Genomic DNA, 20,398 nt, shown 5'->3' on the forward strand with positions numbered 1-20,398 from the left:
TGGTTCAGCCCTAGCTGTTGGAGGCATTTGGGAAGTGAATCAGGGGTGGCTCCCAGCCGGGAGCTTCATCCAGGTCTCCCCCATGGATAACGGGCCCAGACAATTGGGCCATGTTCTGCTGCTTTTCTCAGGCCTTTAGCAGGGAGCTGGATTGGAACTGGAGCAACTGGTACTCATAAGGGATCCTGGCATTGCTGGCATAGGCTGTACCTGTTACACCAGAATACATGTTCTTTGCTGTGGCCTGGGAAAACAGTGGAAGATGGCCCAAGTGCTTGGGCCCCTGCACCCCTGTGGGAGACCCGGAGGAAGCTCTGCCTCTCTGTAAATCTGCCTTTCAAATAAATAAATCAGTCTTCTTTAAAAATATATAGTAGAGCCGGCACCGCGGCTCACTAGGCTAATCCTCCGCCTTGCGGCGCCGGCACACCGGGTTCTAGTCCCGGTCGGGGCGCCGGATTCTGTCCCGGTTGCCCCTCTTCCAGGCCAGCTCTCTGCTGTGGCCCGGGAGGACAGTGGAGGATGGCCCAAGTCCTTGGGTCCTGCACCCCATGGGAGACCAGGATAAGTACCTGGCTCCTACCAGCGGATCAGTGCGGTGCGCCAGCCGCAGCGCGGCGGCCATTGGAGGGTGAACCAACGGTAAAGGAAGACCTTTCTCTCTGTCTCTCTCTCTCTCACTGTTCACTCTGCCTGTCAAAAAATTAAAAAATATATATAGTAGAATATTTAAAAATATTTAATGGATAATTATTTGCTAGAAATTGATACTTTTTTCATTTGTAAGAAAGAATGATGATTATAAAAGCCTCCTGAAGCTACCTAATTAGAATGAAATTTTGAGTGAAATAGTAGAAGTATATCATAAGAACTTGTGATTACATTTTTAATTACATTTTTTAAAGGTAGCATTAAGATTTATATTAAATCTTTATATTTATGGGACTGGTGCCGTGGTGCAGTAGATTAATCCTCCGCCTGCCGCACCAGCATCCCATTTGGGCACCGGTTCTAGTCCTAGCTGCTCCTCTTTCAGTCCAGCTCTCTGCTGTGGCCTGGGAAAGCAGCAGAAGATGGCCCAAGTGCTTTGGCCCATGCACCCACATGGGAGACCAGGAGGAGGCACCTGGCTCCTGGCTTCAGATTGACACAGCTCTGGCTCTTACGGCTATTTGGGGAGTGAACCAACAGAAGGAAGACCTTTCTCTGTTTCTCTCCTTCTCACTGTCTGTAACTCTACCTCACAAATAAATAAAATCTTTTTAAAAATCTTAATATTTAATAGTGTGTACAGTGTACCTTGTCGTTAGTGGATCATCATTTGTTGGTTCTTAAAAACTTTGTGAGTGAATGCAGTTGTGTCTTGGGCATAGTACCCAGTAGTCCTCTTGTATCAATAATTGGCCTGGTATGTTTCTGTCTAAAAATTGAAAGAAGTAGTATCCACATGATTTTATATGCACTACAAGAAGCAGTGACCTTAGCAGTGTTTTAAAGTGGGTATAATTTTTATTTTTGTGCTTTCAAGTCTTATTAAACATGTAGAGAATGTTGTTTGATAGCCAGGTTTTTTTCCAAAGGAGTTGTTTGCCTAGGTATGCTGTTTTCCATTGCTGTACAAGTGCTATAAATAATTTGTGGTCATTAAGTCTTTGTTTAGTTTCAACATTTGTTACATGGGCATGGAAAAAGCAAACTGTTTGTTTCTCATTAGATGAGCTAGAAAAGATTTGATCAAAACTAAATTCTTACTTGAAATGGTTAGCATTTGTGTGAGTGTTTGTGTTTAATTTAAAAGACTGTTTGGCTCATATCCGTAGAATTAATTTGAGTGTTGAGGATTGGTGGGGAAGCATGTTAGAGAATTCTACTTTGATCATACTTTTCACAGCTATTGTTCTCAGTTGTTAGAAAGCAAAGAAAGGCTCAGAAAAGTAACTTGACTGCAGATTGTCTAGGTTTATGGATTTCATTTCCAGTGTTCTCTTATTGCTTCCTTATTGCAATGTAGTGTCGATAACGAAAGACATCGAAGTAGGTATTGCTGTGCAGTGGTTAAACTCTGATGCCATGATTCCACACACAGTGCCAGTTCAGGTCATACTACTCTTTCATTCCAGCTCCTTGCTAATGCACCTAGGAAAGCAGATGATGGCCCAGATGCTTGCGCCCATGCCACTCATTTGGGAGACTGGGCTGGTGTTCCTGGCTCCCAACTTTGGCCTGCCCCAGCCATGGTCATGGAGGCCATTTATGAAGTGAACCACTGAATGGAAAATCTCTGTCTCCCTTTCAGATAAATAAATCTTAAAAAAAAAAAAAATGCTGAAACTGGCATTGTTATGCAATGAGCTAAGCTGCCACCTGCAACACCAGAATCCCATAGGAACTCTGGTGTGAGTCCTGGCTGTTCCACTTCCGATCCAGCTGCCCACTAATGGCCTGGGAATGCAGCACTTGGGACCCTGCACCTACCTGGGAGATGCAGAAGAAACTCCAAGACACAGGAGAATTGGGACCAAACTGAATTGTAGGATCATTATTATAAAATGAAGCATTATTAATTGCTTGAAAGCTTCCTTTTCATGTCTTTTACTGTTCTTCCACTTTGTTGTGGAAACATTATTCTTCACTTTTGGATGTGGCTAACTACATTTGCCCCTAACATGAGACTGGTGAGATGAAAATCCTGGGTCATTTTATGTGTATTCTCAGATGGCATAAATAATGATCTCAAGACTGAGCTCTGAAAATACTGTAATAAAGTATAACTGGCTTTCGTATTGTTCACTGCAGATTATAAAGTGCTCTTTTAACACTCATAACTTCTACAGTCATGTGCATGTGTGTTTCTTGATCGCCCTGGCATGAGCAGTACTGCAGTTTTAGGGTAACTTAATGAGGAAGCACAGAAGAGATGAATGGCCATAGTTTTCAAACAGGTCCTCAACGCTTTCTGTTTTTTCCATCTGGGGCCAAGATTTCTTTATCTTTAAAACTTTACATTCTGAAGCTGGAATTGCAGTATAACGGGTGAAACTGCTGCCTGCAATTCTGAAATCCTATATTGGTATCAGTTCATATACCAGCTGATGGACTTCCAATCCAGCTCCCTGCTAGTGGCCTGGCAAAAGCAGTAGAAGATGGCTGAAATACTTGGGCCACCCAGACGGGAGACCCAGATGAAGCTCCTGGCTTTGGCCTGGCTCAGCCTTGGTTATTATTTTCCCTTGAGTGAACAGTGGATGGAAGACCTCCCTGTGTCTCCCTCTCTAATTCTGACTTTGAGATAAATTTTTTAAAAAGGCTAGAAACTCATACCATGGAAAGAGTGGATCCTGGAGGATGACTTCACCAGGCTGGTGTTCTTGGCTTATGGCAGCAGGTGTTTGCTCTGCTCTCATTGGAAATAATTTCTGTGTGTGAGTGCCATTCATGTGGTTTGGAAGACAGAAGCTAGAAAGTCCAGGAGACAGTGAGCTTGGGCTGGGAAGGTGGTGGGGTTTTTATCATGGGTGTTAAGGAGAGAGAGGTAGAATTACATGTGAAGATGACTCTTTACTTTCTGCTTTGACCTGTTTCTCATTTCCTTTTTTTTTTTTTCATTCATTCATTTATCATTATTAGTGTTGTCTGGAAAAGCCCTCAGCCTGTGTTCTTATATACAAGCAAGATCTGAGTTGAACTAGGAAGAAGAAGGTTCTTATTTATTTATTTTTTTAAGATTTATTTATTTGAAAGGCAGAGTTGGAGAGAGAGAGGTCTTTTATCCGCTGGTTCACTGCCCAAATGACCACAGTGGCCAGAGCTGAGTCAATCTGAAGCCAGGAGCTTCTTCTGGGTCTACCACATGGGTTCAGGGGCTCAAGCACTTGGACCATCTTCTGCTTTCCCAGACCGTAGCAGAGAGCTGTTTTGAAAGTGGAGCAGCTGGGTCTTGAACTGACATCCATATGGGATACCGGCACTGCAGGCAGCAGCTTTTTTGTTTTTAAAAGCGTGGTGCTTCTGGGGCAGAGGTGATAGGCTGGGCTAAAAAGGGAGAGAGTCTTTCCCTGCTATAAATGGCTAGAAAATGGGGTCTGAAAGAAAGTAGAGCCCAATGTGTTAGCTGCTTCCTTCTTTCACAGTAGAAAGTTGCTGTTGTAGGCTGTGGTTTGGAATGAGTGAACAAGACCTTGGCAGAGATGTCTTTCTGAATCTGGATCTTTTCAGGACTGCACATGATCGCCTGACGTTGGCTCCTGCACTCCTTTTTCCTTCTGTAGATGAGAAATCTTAACCTTCAATTGTGGAGGTTTAAAAGAGGCTGCAAACCTTTGGTCTAGGCTGCCTCTGGGGGACGGAGAAGTTGTTCTAAAGGCATGAAAAGTGTGGTTCACACAGTTTACAAAGTGTCAGTGATGCTGTTAACCATTGTAAAATATATAGTTGTTTTTGAAATTTATTTTACTAGTATCAAGCCCTTATTTCTTGAATTATTTTTACTATTTAATCTTGTATAAATATCATTAATTTTTTTAGTGAGTGGAAATTTGTAGGGTGTGCTTTTTTATTTAATTAGTAGAGTTTTGGGTAAGTCAGGAGGTTGACCTCCTAGTTAGCTCTACATAGGGAAAATTTTAGAATGTGTTGGTGGTGACCAGGTAACTTACTTGTATGTCAGCCGACATCTGCAAATGAGCAGTAATTTCCGTTGTCTCTTTCTGTTGGGTAGCTTTGACTTAAGTAGATTTTTAGTGATGGAAGAAACTTTAAAAAGCCATCTAGACCTCTGGTAGATGAAGGAAGAGACTGGGATCCAAAGTAATTGACTCTTGGTCATGATGGATGTTTGTGAGAGTTTAAAAACAAATAGATGCAGCAACATTCTTGGTAGTTTGGTAGTTCAGCTTTTTTTTTTTTACCTGTGCAGGAATGATTGGAAATTTTCTTTTTTGAATACTTATTTATCTGAAAGGCAGAGTTAGAGATCGAAATCATTCATCTTCTAATTTACTCCCCAAAATGTTTTTTTGCAACGGGCAGGACTAGGCCAAGTCGAAGCTAGGAGCCTGAGACTCCATCTGGGTCTTCCATATGAGTTCAGGAGCCCAAGCACTTGGGCCAACCTCTGCTGCTTTCCCCATTCATTAGCAGGAAGATGGATCAGAAGTGGAGCAGCTGGGATTCAAACCTGCACTGCAGGAGGCAGCTTCCCCTGCTGTGCCACAGTGCCACCCCCCATTTGCAAATGTTTACATATGCATGTGCCTGTGTAGGTTGGATGGTAAAGATTGAGTGGGTCATTCCTCTTGGTCAGGGTCAAAAGTGGAAAAACAGCAAAGTCTATTTTAATACAACTTTAGAATACCCTTTATTCCAAACATTTTTTTTTCAGTTATACCCTAAGCCTTAAAGCCAAACAGCAAAAATTTTAATTATGGTCATACAGATTTTAATCAAAGAAGATTGAAACGCTTCATGAAATATTAGAGGCATCTGTTAAGTGTAATTAATATGTAAGACAAGTAATATGAAGAAAGGTTTGATAGTTGACTATAATTACCTCAAAACTCATTTGCTTCTCGGTCTAGTAATTGGGTCTATCATATTTTATGTATCCCTCCATCCATCCATTTGGGTAAAACAAGTTATAAAGAACATGAAGTATTTTTGCACAATTTCAAAAATGACATATGACATATTAAAGAAATTTACCTTTCTTGCATAAAAACCACATGAAGTGACATAGAATTCTCTTTGGATATTGGAAAATGCTATTGCGAAGGTAATCATTGCATTTAAAAATTCTCGAATGACTTTCTGTTCTGCTTAAACTGAAAAATCAAAAATTAATTGCGTTTTTGAACAACATGGAGAGAGACCAACAGAGATCTTTGAGAGAGCTTCCGTTTGCTGGTTCATTCCTCAGATGCCCCCAGTAGTCTAAGGCTGGGCAATCTAAAATGAGTCTGGAACTCTGGTCTTCAGTGTGGGTTATAAAGACTCAAGTACTTGATGGATAATCTGTTGCCTTCTAGGACTCATTATTAGGAAGCTGGATCAGAAGCGGAGGAGCTGGGCTCTGATCATGCTCCAGAATAAGATGCGGGCATCCCAGGTGGTGCCCCCAGCTTTGCTTCTTTAAAGCTGTGTTGGTAGATATGTCCAGCTATGTGAAATGTAAAATTGATTGTTCAGTGAATGATAGAATTAATGCCAGATTTTTGATAGTAAGATGACTCTCAGAAAACAAAGGTTGCTTTGTCAGATAATACTTTTATGAAGAGGTAATGTGTCTGGTTTTGACTTTGATCCCACAGAGAAGATGTGTTGAGGCTCGTGTTGGCTTCTTTGCTTAAAAGAGTTGTGGATAGTTGTTTCTGTTTCAAATGACTGTGCACCAGGACAGCATTATGACATAAAAAAGATAACTTGCGTTTCTTCAGTAGAACAAGTCAAAAGGGGCAGGTGTTGTGGCACACTGTTGGGGTAAAAATGCCATTTGTGATAGCATCCCATATCTGGATGCTGACTGGAGTCCTAGCTAGACCACTTCTGATCTAGCTCCCTGGTAATGCACTGGGAAAGCAACAGAGAATGGCGCTAGTACTGAACCAGCAGAGGGGAAAACATTTATTTTTAAGAGTCTATTTATTTATTTGAAAGGATTCCAGAGAGAGGGAAAGATCGTCTGTTTGCTGGTTCACTCCACATATGGCCGCAACAGCCAGAGCTGGGTCAGGCTGAAGCCAGGAACCAGGAATTTCATCTGGGTCTCCCACATGGGTGCAGGGTCCCAAGTGTTAGGGCCATGTTCTGCTGCTTTACCCAGGACATTGGCTTGGAAGTGGAGCAGCTAGGACACAAAACAATCGCCCTTATGAGATGCTAGCATCTCATGCTGTAGTTTTACCTACACTACAATGCTAGTCCTGCGGGGAGACCTGTTTCTCTGTTTCTTTTTCTCTCAGTTGGCCTGTCAGATAAATAAAACAGATTTTTTTTTTTTAAGACAAATCATTGGTCATCTGATGAATGTCAACATATATTCCTCAGCGTTGACCTTGAGATTCTGATGTTACTGGTTTTATAGTAATTGCTTTTATAGGAGTACTTTGTTTTGAAAAAAAAGTCACCTTTAATGTATACGTTTAAGAAAATGCTTGTAGAGGCAGGCTTTCCAGTTAAGACACGGCTCGGTACACTCACTTTACAGAGCCAGAGTTTGAATACCCACTCTGCTCCTGTTTCCAGTTTCATGCTGATTACACTCTCACACCATTGGAGGCATTAAGTGATGGTGTAAGTGCTTTGCTCCCTCTCCCCACATGGGAGACTTTGAGTTTTGGCTGCTGACGTTAGCCTAGCCTAGCCCTGGCTCTTGTGGGCATTTGGAGAGTGAACCAGTGGATGGAAGATCTCTCTTTGACTTTCAGATAAAAATGAAAAGAAAAAAAATTTTAAGAAATGCTTTTAGTTTATATCCTGATCGCTTTCAAATTGGTGATAACAAAAATGAATATTGACCCCAAAGACTCAGCTAGTATTTGAAGTAATGCATTCCTCAGTACACCTTACTGCCAGCATGGGTGCTGCTGTGTGATTGTTTTTTGAAACTAAGAGAAATATTGCTGGAGAGCCTGATACAGAGTTACTTTAAAAATTGTCCTTGGGTGTTTTCCCAGGAGTATTATGCTCTCCCACAAAGCACTTGACTTCTCTCAGATGGCCTTGCTTGAAATGACATGATCTGATTTGGAGCACCCTTCTCCTTAAGGCTTAAAGAGAAAAAAGGTTGTTATCTCAGTCTCATGTTTTCTGTGAGAAAGCTCTTGTTTGAAATGTTACCTGTTCTCAATAGTAAAGGAGAGGCCAGCACCGTGGCTTAACAGGCTAATCCTCCACCTTGCGGCGCCGGCACACCAGGTTCTAGTCCCGGTCGGGGCGCTGGATTCTGTCCCGCTTGCCCCTCTTCCAGGCCAGCTCTCTGCTATGGCCCGGGAGTTCAGTGGAGGATGGCCCAAGTGCTTGGGCCCTGCACCCCATGGGAGACCAGGAGAAGCACCTGGCTCCTGCCTTGGGATCAGTGCAGTGCGCCGGCCGCAGTGGCCATTGGAGGGTGAACCAACGGCCAAGGAAGACCTTTCTCTCTCTCTCTCTCACTGTCCACTCTGCCTGTCCAAAAAAAAGGACCAGTAAAGGAGAGAAAATCCTGTTAGATGTTTGCCATATGTATTCAACATTGATAATTGCATTTTAAAGAATTAGAAAAATGCTTTTGTAACTCTGTATGCCTTGGAAATGGTGCTGTGGTGTGCCTGGTTAAGCTGCTGCCAGTAGCACCCAAGCATCCGATATAGGTGTTGGTTCAATTCCCAGCTGCTCTACTTCCAATTCAGCTTCCTGCTAACACACTTGGGAAAGCAGCTGAAAACAGCCCAAATGTTGGGCCCCTGCACCCACCAGGGAGACCCAGAAGAAGCTTCTGGCTCGTGGCCTCAGTGTACCACAAACATGGCTATTATGGCCATCTGGGGGGAGTAAACCAGCGGATGGGAAGGTTGATGTCTGTCTTTCGCTCTTTCTCTAACTCAGCCTCTCTCTTTAACTCAGCCTATCAAGTAAAATAAATGAATCTTTTTTTTTTTTTTTTTTTGACAGGCAGAGTGGACAGAGAGAGAGAGAGACAGAGAGAAAGGTCTTCCTTTTTGCCGTTGGTTCACCCTTCAATGGCCGCCGCGGTAGGCGCGCTGCGGCCGGTGCACCGCACTGATCCGATGGCAGGAGCCAGGTGCTTATCCTGGTCTCCCATGGGGTGCAGGGCCCAAGCACCTGGGCCATCCTCCACTGCACTCCCTGGCCACAGCAGAGAGCTGGCCTGGAAGAGGGGCAACCGGGACAGGATCGGTGCCCTGACCGGGACTAGAACCCGGTGTGCCGGCGCCACAAGGCGGAGGATTAGCCTAGTGAGCCGCGGCGCCGGCCAATAAATGAATCTTTAAAGAAAAAATAAAGCCGGCGCTGCGGCTCAATAGGCTAATCCTCTGCTTTGCGGCGCTGGCACACCGGGTTCTAGTCCCGGTTGGGGCGCCGGATTCTGTCCCAGTTGCTGCTTTCCAGGCTAGCTCTCTGCTATGGCCCGGGAAGGCAGTGGAGGATGGCCCAAGTGCTTGGGCCCTGCACCCCATGGGAGACCAGGGTAAGCACCTGGCTCCTACCTTCGGATCAGCACAGTGCGCCGGCCACGGCAGCCATTGGAGGGTGAACCAATGGTAAAAGGAAGACCTTTCTCTCTGTCTCTCTTACTGTCCACTCTGCCTGTCAAAAAAAAAAAAATAAATAAAAAATAAAAAAAAGAAAAAAGAAAAATCTCTAACAAAATTCAGTGATTGTTTGATTATGCAGTATTCCAGAATATCTTGAGGTCATTTTTTCTTTTTTTTACTTTAAAAAATTTTTTATTTATTTTTTAAGGAATACAAATTTCATGAGCACAACTTTAGGAATATAGTTCTTCTTCCTACCATATCAGCCCTCCCACCCATACTCCCACTTGTCCTCCTCCTTTCTCTGCCCTTGCCAGTCCCATTCTCCATTAAGATTCATTTTCAATTAACTTTGTACACAGAAGACCTATCTGTTTATTTGAAAGTTAGAGGGGTGGGGGGAGGTCTTCCAGCCACGGATTCATTCCACATATGGCCAGGGCTGGACCAGGCCAAAGACAGGAGCCCAAAACACTTGGGTCATTTTCTGCTGCTTTTTCCTAGGCAGTTAGCAGGGAGCTGTATCAGAAGTAGAGCAGCTGACTGTTGAGAAACAGTTTTTTCTTTTGCTTACAACTTAGTAAAAAATAAGAATGAGAATAGGAGAGGAAGGAGGAAGAAGAGTGGGTATGTGGGTGGGAGGGTGGGTATAGTGGGAAAAATCACTGGTTCCTAAAGTTGTATTTATTAAATGCATGAAGTTTGTATTCCTTAAATAAAAAGTTTCTTTGGGGGGAAAAAAAGGAAGAAGAAGTAGAGCAGCTTGGATATGAACTGGTGCCCATATGGGATGCTGGCCTATCAGGCAGCAGGTTAACCTATGATACCATAACACCGGCCCCCTCAAAGTCATTATTAAACATCTTATCTTTCCAGTTTTAGCTTATGTGCTGCCTAAGGGAACATATAGTAAACATTTAAAGAGTTACTTCATGTCATAATGCTTTTACTTGTGTTTGGTTAAAGCACTGATATAAAAAGAAGCTTGAGTAGTTTTCATGTAATCCTAGGATTGAAGTCTCGATGTAAAACTGGGGCCGACATACCATATGCCTCGTGCTAATGGCCTGGGAGAAGCAGTGGAAGGTAGCCCAAAGTATTTGCGTCCCTACCACCCACATGGAAGACCCAGATACAGCCTTTAGCTCAGCCCCAGCCATTGCAGCCATCTCAGGAGGTAACCAGCAGGTGAAAGATCTCAGTCTGTTCTCTCTGTAAGAAATACTGTTAGAAAACAGCAAGGCAGGGGCCTGCGCTGTGGCGTAGTGGGTTAAGCCGCTGCCTGTAGTGCCAGCATCCCATATGGCACCAGGTCTAGTCCTGGCTGCTCCACTTTGGGTTCAGCTCTGCTGTGCCCTGGGAAAGCAGCAGAAGATGGCCCAAGTCATTTTGCCCCTGCACCTGCGTGGAAGACCCGGAAGAAGCTCTGGAGTTCGGATCAGCGCAGCTCTGCCCATTGCAGCCATCTGGGGAAAGGAACTAGTGGATGGAAGAATCTCACTTCCTCCTCCTCTTCTCTCTCCCTCTCTCTCTAACTCTGCCTTTCACATAAGTAAATAGATCTTGGAAAAAAAAGGGAAAGAAAACAGCAAGTCAATAATAGCTTTTCTTTTTGACTATTGTAGTAGAAAAATCACAGAGCAGAAAAATTTTGATTATACTCATGTTTACAAAGAGAAACAAAATGCCAAAAAGTTGATTTAGATGACAGATTAAACCATTGTTTATACTGTAAGTACATCATGTAGCTTATAGGATTAGCTACTCAGAGAACACTTGTGGATATTTTATGTAAGAAGAAAAATAACTGGTAGTAAGTCAGCATGGAGCTAAAATTTTGAATTTAGAAATTGAAGACACCAGTTAAATCAGTGAGATATATTTTTACATTTGAGATAGCATAATGGGTACTGTGTGTGTGTGTGTGTGTGTATTTATTTATTTATTTGAAAGGGAGAATTGGAGATCTTCCATCCACTGGTTTGTTTATTTTCTTTTCTTTTCTTTTTTTCTTTCTTTTTTTTTTTTTACAGGCAGAGTGGATAGAGAGAGAGAGAGAGAAAGGTCTTCCTTTTTGCCGTTGGTTCACCCTCCAGTGGCTGCTGCGTGGTTTGTTTCTTAAATCTCCCCAGTAGCCAGGGCTGGACCAAACCGAAACCAGGAGTCTGGAACTCAATCCAGGTCTCCCATGTAGGTAACAGGGACGAAAGTACTTGAGCCACCATCTGCTGTCAAACCAGGCGGTCGTGGCATGCAGGCTGCACCATGCATCTGCCCCAATTACAGTATTTTCTAAATGTTTAAATTCTTATTCAGAGGTTAATTATATTAGTTGAGAGATTGAATGGCTTCAAGTTTGGTACGTGTGTTTTGCTTCTACCTTTGCATAATTTGGGTAGCGTGAGGCTTCAAATCACAGGAGTCAGTGGGGCTGGTGTTTTGGCCTAGTGGGTAAAGCTGCAGGCTGACAATATGTATGGGTGCCAGTTTGAGTCCCAGCTGCTCCAGTTCCTATCCAACTCCCTGCTAATGAGCTTGGGAAAGCAGAAGATGATCCAAGTTCTTGGGCGCCTGCACTGATGTGAGAGACTCAGAAGAAGCTCCCGGCTTCATTCTGGCCACGGCCCTGGCAATTGTAGCCAACTAGGGAATGAAACAACAGATGAAATTTTGCACTCTTTCTCTCTCTCTCTCACTCCCACTCTCACTGTGCCTTTCAAATAAATTAAATGTGAAAGTACTTTGAAAATCTGATTCTGCTACTTTTTTTTAAAAGATTTATTTATTTGTTTGATAGACACACAGACTCAGAGATGCATGGATATATTTTCCACCTACTGCTTTGCTTCTGAAATGGCCTCAGTACTTGGCTGTGGGCCAAGCCAGAGCCAGGAGCTAATAACTCCATCCAGTTCTGCCCTGTGGATGTAGGGGCCCAAGCACTAGGGTCATCTTCTGCAGCTTTCCCAGGTGCATTAGCATGGAGCTGGATCAGAAGTAGAGCAAAGTGGCAAAGTGGACTAAGCTTCCACTTGTGGCATTGTCAGAATCCCATATGGATTCCGGCTACTCCTCTTCTAATCTAGCTCTCTGCTGTGACCTGGGAAAGCAGTAGATGACCCAAGTGCTTGGGTCTCTGCGCCTGTGTGGGAGATCCAGAAGAAGCTCCTGGCTTGGAATTGGCCAAGCTCTAGCCATTACAGCCATTTGGGGAGTGAACCAGCAGATGGAAGACCTTTCACTCTGTTTCTCCCTCTTGGTAATTTTACTTCTCAAATAAATAAATGAAATCTTTAAAAAAAAAAAAAAAAGTAGAGCAACCAGAACTTTAATTGCTGCCCATATGCGATGCCAGTATCTAACGTGGTGGCTTAACCTGTTGTGCCACAGTGCCTGCCCTAGCACAGCTTGTTTCAGACCTCCTTCCTTCTGCATAGTTTCCATGATTGTAAAATAATTTTTTAGAGATTTATTTAGTTGAAAGGTACAGTTACAGAGAGATGAAGAGACAGAAATCTTCATGTGCTGGTTCACTCTCTAATGGCCATATCATCCTAACTGGGCCAGGCTGAAACCAGGACCCTGGAGTGCCATCTGGGTCTCCTTTGTGGTGGCAGGGGCCCATGCACTTGGACCATCTTCCCACCTAGGGAAGGCATTAACAGGGAACTGGATCCAGAAATGGAGCAACTGCAATATGCAATCGCTTAATACACTGAACCACAATGTTGGCCTTGTAAAATAATCTTTAATATGGACATATACAGCCTTTATTGTTCTGGCATAATGGGATAGTATTTTTTAGTGCAATAATTACTTTAAGCTGGTAAATTGAGACCAAAAAGGCAAATCATATTTAAAACTTTATTTGTAGCCGGCACCATGGCTCAATAGGCTAATCCTCTGCCTGCGGTGCTGGCACCCTGGGTTCTAGTCCCGGTCGGGGTGCCGGATTCTGTCCCGGTTGCCCCTCTTCCAGGCCAGCTCTCTGCTGTGGCCCGGGAAGGCAGTGGAGGATGGCCCAAGTGCTTGGGCCCTGCACCTGCGTGGGAGACCAGGAGAAGCACCTGGTTCCTGGCTTCAGTTCAGCGCGGTGCGCCAGTCGCAACTTGCTGGCTGCAATGGCCATTGCGGGGTGAGCCAACAGAAAAAGGAAGACCTTTCTCTGTCTCTCTCACTGTCCACTCTGCCTGTTTAAAAAAAAAAAAAAAAAAAACTTTATTTGTGAGCTTCTTCTGGGTCTCCCATGTGAGCTTAGGGTCCCAAGCACTTGGACCATCTTAAGCTGCTTTCTCAGGCCATTAGCAGGGAGCTGAATCGGAAATGGAGCAGCTGGGCCTTGGGACTGACCACCCTGTGGGATGCTGGCATCGCAGGCTGGGGCTTAACCCGTTATGCCTCAGTGCTGGCCCCGATTCTAGTTTTTGGTACTCAAAATAGACTTTGTTTTTGTAGTCATGAAATGTATATGTAAGATTTGTAAATAAGATTTTTTTTTTTTAATTTTATTTAATGAACATACATTTCCAAAGTACAGCTTATGGATTACAATAGCTTCCCTCCGCCCCCCCCCCATAACTTCCCTCCCACCCCCTCTCCTCTTCCATTCACATCAAGATTAATTTTCAATTATCTTTATATACAGAAGACCAATTTAGCATATATTAAGTAAAGATTTCAGGCCGGCGCCGTGGCTTAACAGGCTACTCCTCCACCTTGCGGCGCTGGCACACCAGGTTCGAGTCCCGGTCGGGGTGCTGGATTCTGTCCCGCTTGCCCCTCTTCCAGGCCAGCTCTCTGCTGTGGCCCGGGAAGGCAGTGGAGGATGGCCCAAGTGCTTGGGCCCTGCACCCCATGGGAGACCAGGAGAGGCACCTGGCTCCTGCCATCGGATCAGTGCAGTGCGCTGGCCGCAGCGGCCATTGGAGGGTGAACCAACGGCAAAAAGGAAGACCTTTCCTCTCTGTCTCTCTCTCGCTCACTATCCACTTTGCCTGTCCCAAAAAAAAAAAAAAAAAAAAAAAAAAGATTTCAACAGTTTGCACCCACACAGAAACACAAAGTGTAAAATACTATTTGAGTACTAGTTATAGCATTAATTAAACACCTAAGAATAATTGTGTATTAATTACAGAGTTCAACCAATAGTTTTAAGTAGAACATAAAAAATACTAAAAGGGTAAAGCATTCTTTTTTTTGTTATATAATTATTTTTTTTATTTAATAAATGTGAATTTACGAAGTGCAACTTTTGTATTGTAAATAAGGCTTTAAAGGGATGTACATCAAAATCCTATCAGTGGTTACTTTGCCCAAGGGCAGTGAATTTTGGAAGAGTTCAAAGGAGATGCTTAGTTTTATCTGTGCCAAAAACGAAGATGAGGCACTGTGTAAGTTGTAAAGTTTTAAGAATGTAGTGTTTGTCCCTGAGATTTGCCTAAATTGAAATAAAGCAATAGCATGTAGGCTTAACTTTTCCTGCCTGGTGTAAAAAGAAATTTTGAGTAGGTATTGGTTAGGAACTCTTCATCTTTCATAGAGTAGTCTTGCAAGTAAGCAGGTGACCAGAGATGTGTTCTGAATGTAAACTTCTGGTAGAATTAAATGTGAAGATGACATCAGAGCAAAATTTAACATGATGTGTCACCATGTATTTTATTATGTCATTGTCCTTTTAAAATGAAGTAGCATCTATGATTTCATTCACAGCTGTTCTCATTAGTATGTACCAGCTGCCTAAAACACTAGACATGGTGTTAATACCAGATAGTCAGTAATGAAATGTGCCTTGTGAATGTCTCCTTTTAGCATTAACCAGTCAGGAGAGATTAGGATTATCCTATAGAGGAAAGAATTTAGAGATGGAGTACAACTGAATGGGTTATACATTTAAGACATATCTCTTTAAATGCACAGTGGAAATTTTTTTCTATACTTTGTAAAATGTTAGATCAAATATTTTGGGGATTTTGGGGATTGGTGAGTATTGTGAAATAGATTCTACACAATGTTTAAAGATTTGAACACAGAGGTTCTTTAACTTGGTTGCAACCTAGGAAAACTTTAAAAAATATTGATGTTTGGATCCTGTTCTCAGATTATAACTTGTTTTTAGTGTGCTAAGATTACATGCCATGGCCTTCACCCCAGTCCTTGTCATCCTTTGGTTTGTATGGCAGTCTGTTGTGGTGTCTCCTCTGGTTCACCTCTGGCTTTCCTTCACAACACTTAACAGTCTATACTGTGTTGTTACCTGGCTGTGGTCTTTCTCCCCTCCATGGTGCTGGGAAAGACCTATCATGTTCACTACTTAATCTCTGGGGGCCAACACAGGATCTAGCACATAGTGGCTGGCACAGGTGTTAGGCAAGTGATTATTCAAAGGAACGCAAAAATAATTTGAATCATCCAAATAAAAAAGAATCTGTGTTTTAGGGCCAGCGCTGTGGTAGGTTAATCCTCCGCCTGCGGCGCCGGCATCCCATATGGGCACCAGATCTAGTTCCGGCTGCTCCTCTTCCAGTCCAGCTTTCTGCTGTGGCCTGGGAAAGCAACAGAAGATGGCCCAAGTCCTTGGGCCCCTGCACCCACATGGGAGACCAGGAGGAAGCACCTGGCTCCTGGCTTCGGATTGGCGCAGCTCGGGCCATAGCAGCCATTAGGGGAGTGAACCAACGGAAGGAAGACCTTTCTCACTGTCTCTTCCTCTCACTCACTGTAACTCTACCTGTCAAATAATTTAAAAAAAAAAAAAATCTGTTTTGATAGTGTGTTAAGTAGTATAGAGATGTTTCAAAATATGAGCAGAGAAAATTTGTGTTATAAAAATTAAAAAATTATTAAAATCAAGATGTTATGTGAACTTTTTTTTTTTTTAAGGTATATTTATTCATACATTTGAAAGGCAGAGCAACATAGGGTAGAGGTAGTAGGATCTTCCATCCATTGATTCATTCCCCATATGGCTGATGTTAGGAGCCTGAAACTCAGCTTGGGTCTCCCATGTATGTGGCAGGGTTGCAAGAACTTGTGCCAAGGCCATCCTCTGCTGCCTCCCAGGCACATTAGCAGGGAGCTGGATTGCAAGCAGAGCAGATGGGACATGAACTGGCACTGCATCTTAGAATGCTGGTGTTGCAGGCAGCAGCCTAACCTGCTGCGATACAACAGCAGCCCCTGGTGGACTCTCTGGTATGTAATCAGATGGCCATTTGACAGGCTTGAACGTTCCTATTATTGATAGGAATGGGCTGTGCATCCTGATAACTTTTTTTTCTAGGTTTCAGAGATGAGATAGCAAAGGAATAGTCTAGCCATCTGCTGTCTTATTTTAATAGGATCATAAATTCTCACAATTTCATCTTAAAACAAGTTTGCCTCTTAAGTTGCATTAAATATAATTCAGTGTATCTTTGTTAATGTCATTTCATACTAAATATTGCTTTATGGTTTTGTCTGTAGGCTAAAGAAATCCTGACAAAAGAATCCAACGTGCAAGAGGTTCGATGTCCAGTTACTGTCTGTGGAGATGTGCATGGGCAATTTCACGATCTCATGGAACTGTTTAGAATTGGTGGCAAATCACCAGACACAAATTACTTGTTTATGGGAGATTATGTTGACAGAGGATATTACTCCGTTGAAACAGTTACACTGCTTGTAGCTCTTAAGGTAATTTCAGTTTATGTTTGATTATTTTGAACTGGGTAAGACAGTTCTCTTGATTGTTGTTTCCCAGTAATTATTTTTTTCCTCTTAACTAAATGTTACATTTTAGAACAAAATTCTCTTGAGAAATGCAAATTATTCAGGTTTTACGTTTATAGGATTCTGCATTCCAAGCATAGGGATGGGACAGAATGAAAAAGTGAATGCCTTAGATTGTTTGAACAGTGTTAGAGGGCTGGCCAAATAGAAATTTATTCAGTAGATTCAGGTATGGAAAGGTAGTTACCTTTCTAGTTAGTTTCAAAATATTGTAAAGGTACAAATGGATCAAATGTTAGAATGTTTATATCCTCTGACAGAAATCCTGTAATTAGAACGGTGCTGAGGAAGAAATAGAAGAGGAAAAGATTTTTGTGTAAATAAATTGTAGTATTTAATACCAGAAAAAGAAAGTACTCATCTAAATATCCACAAATTAGGGTTTATTGAGGTAGAATAGTGTGGCTGTTAAACATGACATAATGTAGATAGTGGAAATGGTAATTGAAGAAGGGAAGTTGCAAAATCATTTGTGTATCAGATGCAGCTTTGCAAAGTCCACAGTTGACAGGAGGAAGATGAAGCAAAGCTGAAAATAAGCTCTGAGCGTGGCCAGTTTCAGCTTTTCCCAAAAGAAATTGACTTGCCTTTGAGGGGGAATTTTTTCCTTTTTCTAGGCGACAGTCTCATTAAAGAGTAGAAAGAATGATCAAATGTCTGCCGTAGACTTTTCTAACATTAAAGAAGTAGTGCGTGTGGTTTCAGCAAGGGCTGATTATGGGTGATTAGTATTGAAATCATGGAAATGTTAGGTACATTTCTGGAGGCCATTGTGTTCTGCCTCTGTAAATGAAGACGTGAGACTGGGCGGTGGAAGATGGTGTGAGAGCAGTGTGCAGCTAGCCGTGCTGTAGGCCCAGCCTGAATCCCAGGAGAAGAGTGAATGTGCCCCCTTTTACGAATTGATGCAAGTGGGTGTAACAGACTGAATGGTGTCCTTTCGGAATTCATGCTTTGAATTCCCAACCTGTAATACCTCAGAATGTGACTGTTGGAGCTGAGACCTTTACAAAGGTGATTGAGGTAAAATGGGGTCATGGGACTGGAACTTACTCCCATATGAGTGGTGTTCTTGTAAGAGATAGGACACAGGGAAGGAAATGGGAAGACAAATGGAGCCGATGCCCTTCTTAAAGCAGACACAGAGGTCTGCAGAGAAACCCAACTGTGCTGATGCCACGATTCTGCACTTCTGCCTCCAGCACGGAGGAACCAAGTTTCTTTCTGTTGCTTAAGCTTCTCCTCTGTTGTGGCGCTGTGTTACAGCAGCTAGAGCAGACAGTAGTGGGGGAGGAATTGTCCTTTCAGCCAGTAGTGCTGAGACAAATGGATAAAAGTGGATTACAGACACGAATGTAAGAATTATGGCTGTAAGATTTCTAGGTTAAAACATAGAAAATCTTCCTTGTCTTGAGAGATTTCTTAGATATTAACAAAAGGAAATCAATTTTTTTTTAAAAAATGAAAAACAGGACCTCATAAAAAAGTAAGGTTTTTTGATCAGAAAATAATACTAAGAACAAAAATATGTATTTGAGATTTTTTTTCCAAAAATCCTTAATACAACAGATATTTTATAAAAGACAAATACTTGAATAGATTTCACCCCAGCAGATACACGACTGGTAAGTACATGAAAACAAAAACACAACGTCATTAGTCAACAGGAAAATGCAAATTCAAGTCACAATGAGATACCATTTTGCATGGCTCATGTACCGAGTATTGGTGAGTATGTGGAGATTAGCATCCTGGTTCATTGCTTGTGAGAATGTGAAAGGGTCTAGTCACTTTGAATGATTGTCAACAGGTGAAGCATAACTTACTATAAGCAGATTATATTTTGGAAATCTGTCCAAGAGAAATGAAAGCGTATGTCTTCAAAAACTGTACACAGGTGATCATGGCAAAAATTCAAAATAGCCTAAAGAAAGGAAAGAAGCTAGTCAACAGTTCCTCCTCCCCGCGAATACAGAATATGCCGTATAACTTTACTGTGAAAGACTGCAGCTGCACAGGGAAACGAACCACTGATCTATACTACAGCACAGATGAGCCTTGAACATATTACAAGTGGTGGTTAGTGCAGAAGCTACGTTGTTTTTTTGCATTATTCTGTTTTTATGGAGTTTGTAGAAAAGGCAGTCTCAGATAAATCATTGGATGGTAGGAGCATGGGAGTAGGGAGTGAGTATAGACAGACATGAGGGACTCTTATTGGGGGAACGGAATGATTAAAACTGGGTTGTGATGATTGTTGCACAACTATACATTACTGAAGATCTTTGAGCTGAAAAAAAAAAGGGCGAGTTTTAATGTGCCTTGGTTGGGCTTGGTGTAAAGTTGGTTGTGATGGTGGAGGGAATTTGATTTTGATTGACAAGAGGTTGTGGATTTATGGTTGGTTTGGAGTGCTGTAGCAGTGTGTGATGTTTTTTCAACAAAATTGGAACTCTGGATTTCCTTTCAGAAAGTTTCCTGAATGTTCCTTTGGTTTTTGAAAGCTGTTTCATGGTTTCCATTCTGTTGTTGTAGGTTCGTTACCGTGAACGCATCACCATTCTTCGAGGAAATCATGAGAGCAGACAGATCACACAAGTTTATGGTTTCTATGATGAATGTTTAAGAAAATATGGAAACGCAAATGTTTGGAAATATTTTACAGATCTTTTTGACTATCTTCCTCTCACTGCCTTGGTGGATGGGCAGGTATATGTTTCTTAAACCTTTTTTTTTTTTTTTTAATGTAAAGATTTATTTATTTGAAAGGCAGAGTTAGAGGAAAATATTTTCCATTGGCTGGGTCGTTCCTCAGATGGCCACAGTGGCAGTGATTGGGCCAGGTTGAAGCTAGGAGCAGAAGCCAGCTCAGAAGAGTTTCCCACATGGGTGCAGGGGCTCAAGTACTTGCACCAGGTGTTAAGTAGAGTGAAATCTTCCATCTGTTGTTTCACTGTCCAAATGCCCGCAACACCTGAGGCTGTGTCAGGCCAAAATCATGAACTGGAAATACCATTCCGGTCTCCCACATGGGTAGAAGGGATCCAAGTACTTGAGCCATCATCCGTTTCCTGTCTAGGGTGTGTGTTAACAGAAAGCTGGATCACAATCAATCTGTCTCTCTGTCTCTGTCTCTGTCTCTCTTTCTCTCTCTTTCTTTGTCTCTTTCTTCCTCCCTCCCACTCTCCCCCTCTCCCCACTCCCTCCCTCATGCAGGCTTCGTGGTTGCTGTATTAACTATTATTCAGCCTGTCTGCCTGTAGAAGCTGTTTTTGAAGGAGTTAATTGAGATGGTTTATCAGGAAGAAAGGGAGTGTACTCAGTAGTTGATAATGGCCTGGGGCAAAGATGGACTCTACAGGTTGAAACTTCTTCAGGTG

General features: G+C 42.6%; 1 protein-coding gene across 1 annotated transcript in view; it reads left to right on the forward strand.

Moving 5' to 3' along the window:
* Positions 1-20,398, forward strand: part of PPP2CA (protein phosphatase 2 catalytic subunit alpha) — a 29,670-nt gene that overhangs the window by 4,889 nt on the left and 4,383 nt on the right. The window contains exons 2-3 of the mRNA XM_062189158.1: positions 16,713-16,922; positions 19,554-19,727. Of these exons, the coding sequence (XP_062045142.1) occupies positions 16,713-16,922; positions 19,554-19,727 (384 nt within the window). The remainder of the gene's footprint in view (positions 1-16,712; positions 16,923-19,553; positions 19,728-20,398) is intronic.

Source organism: Lepus europaeus, chromosome 4 (genome assembly GCF_033115175.1).
Source record: "Lepus europaeus isolate LE1 chromosome 4, mLepTim1.pri, whole genome shotgun sequence".
Taxonomy (NCBI): domain Eukaryota; kingdom Metazoa; phylum Chordata; class Mammalia; order Lagomorpha; family Leporidae; genus Lepus; species Lepus europaeus.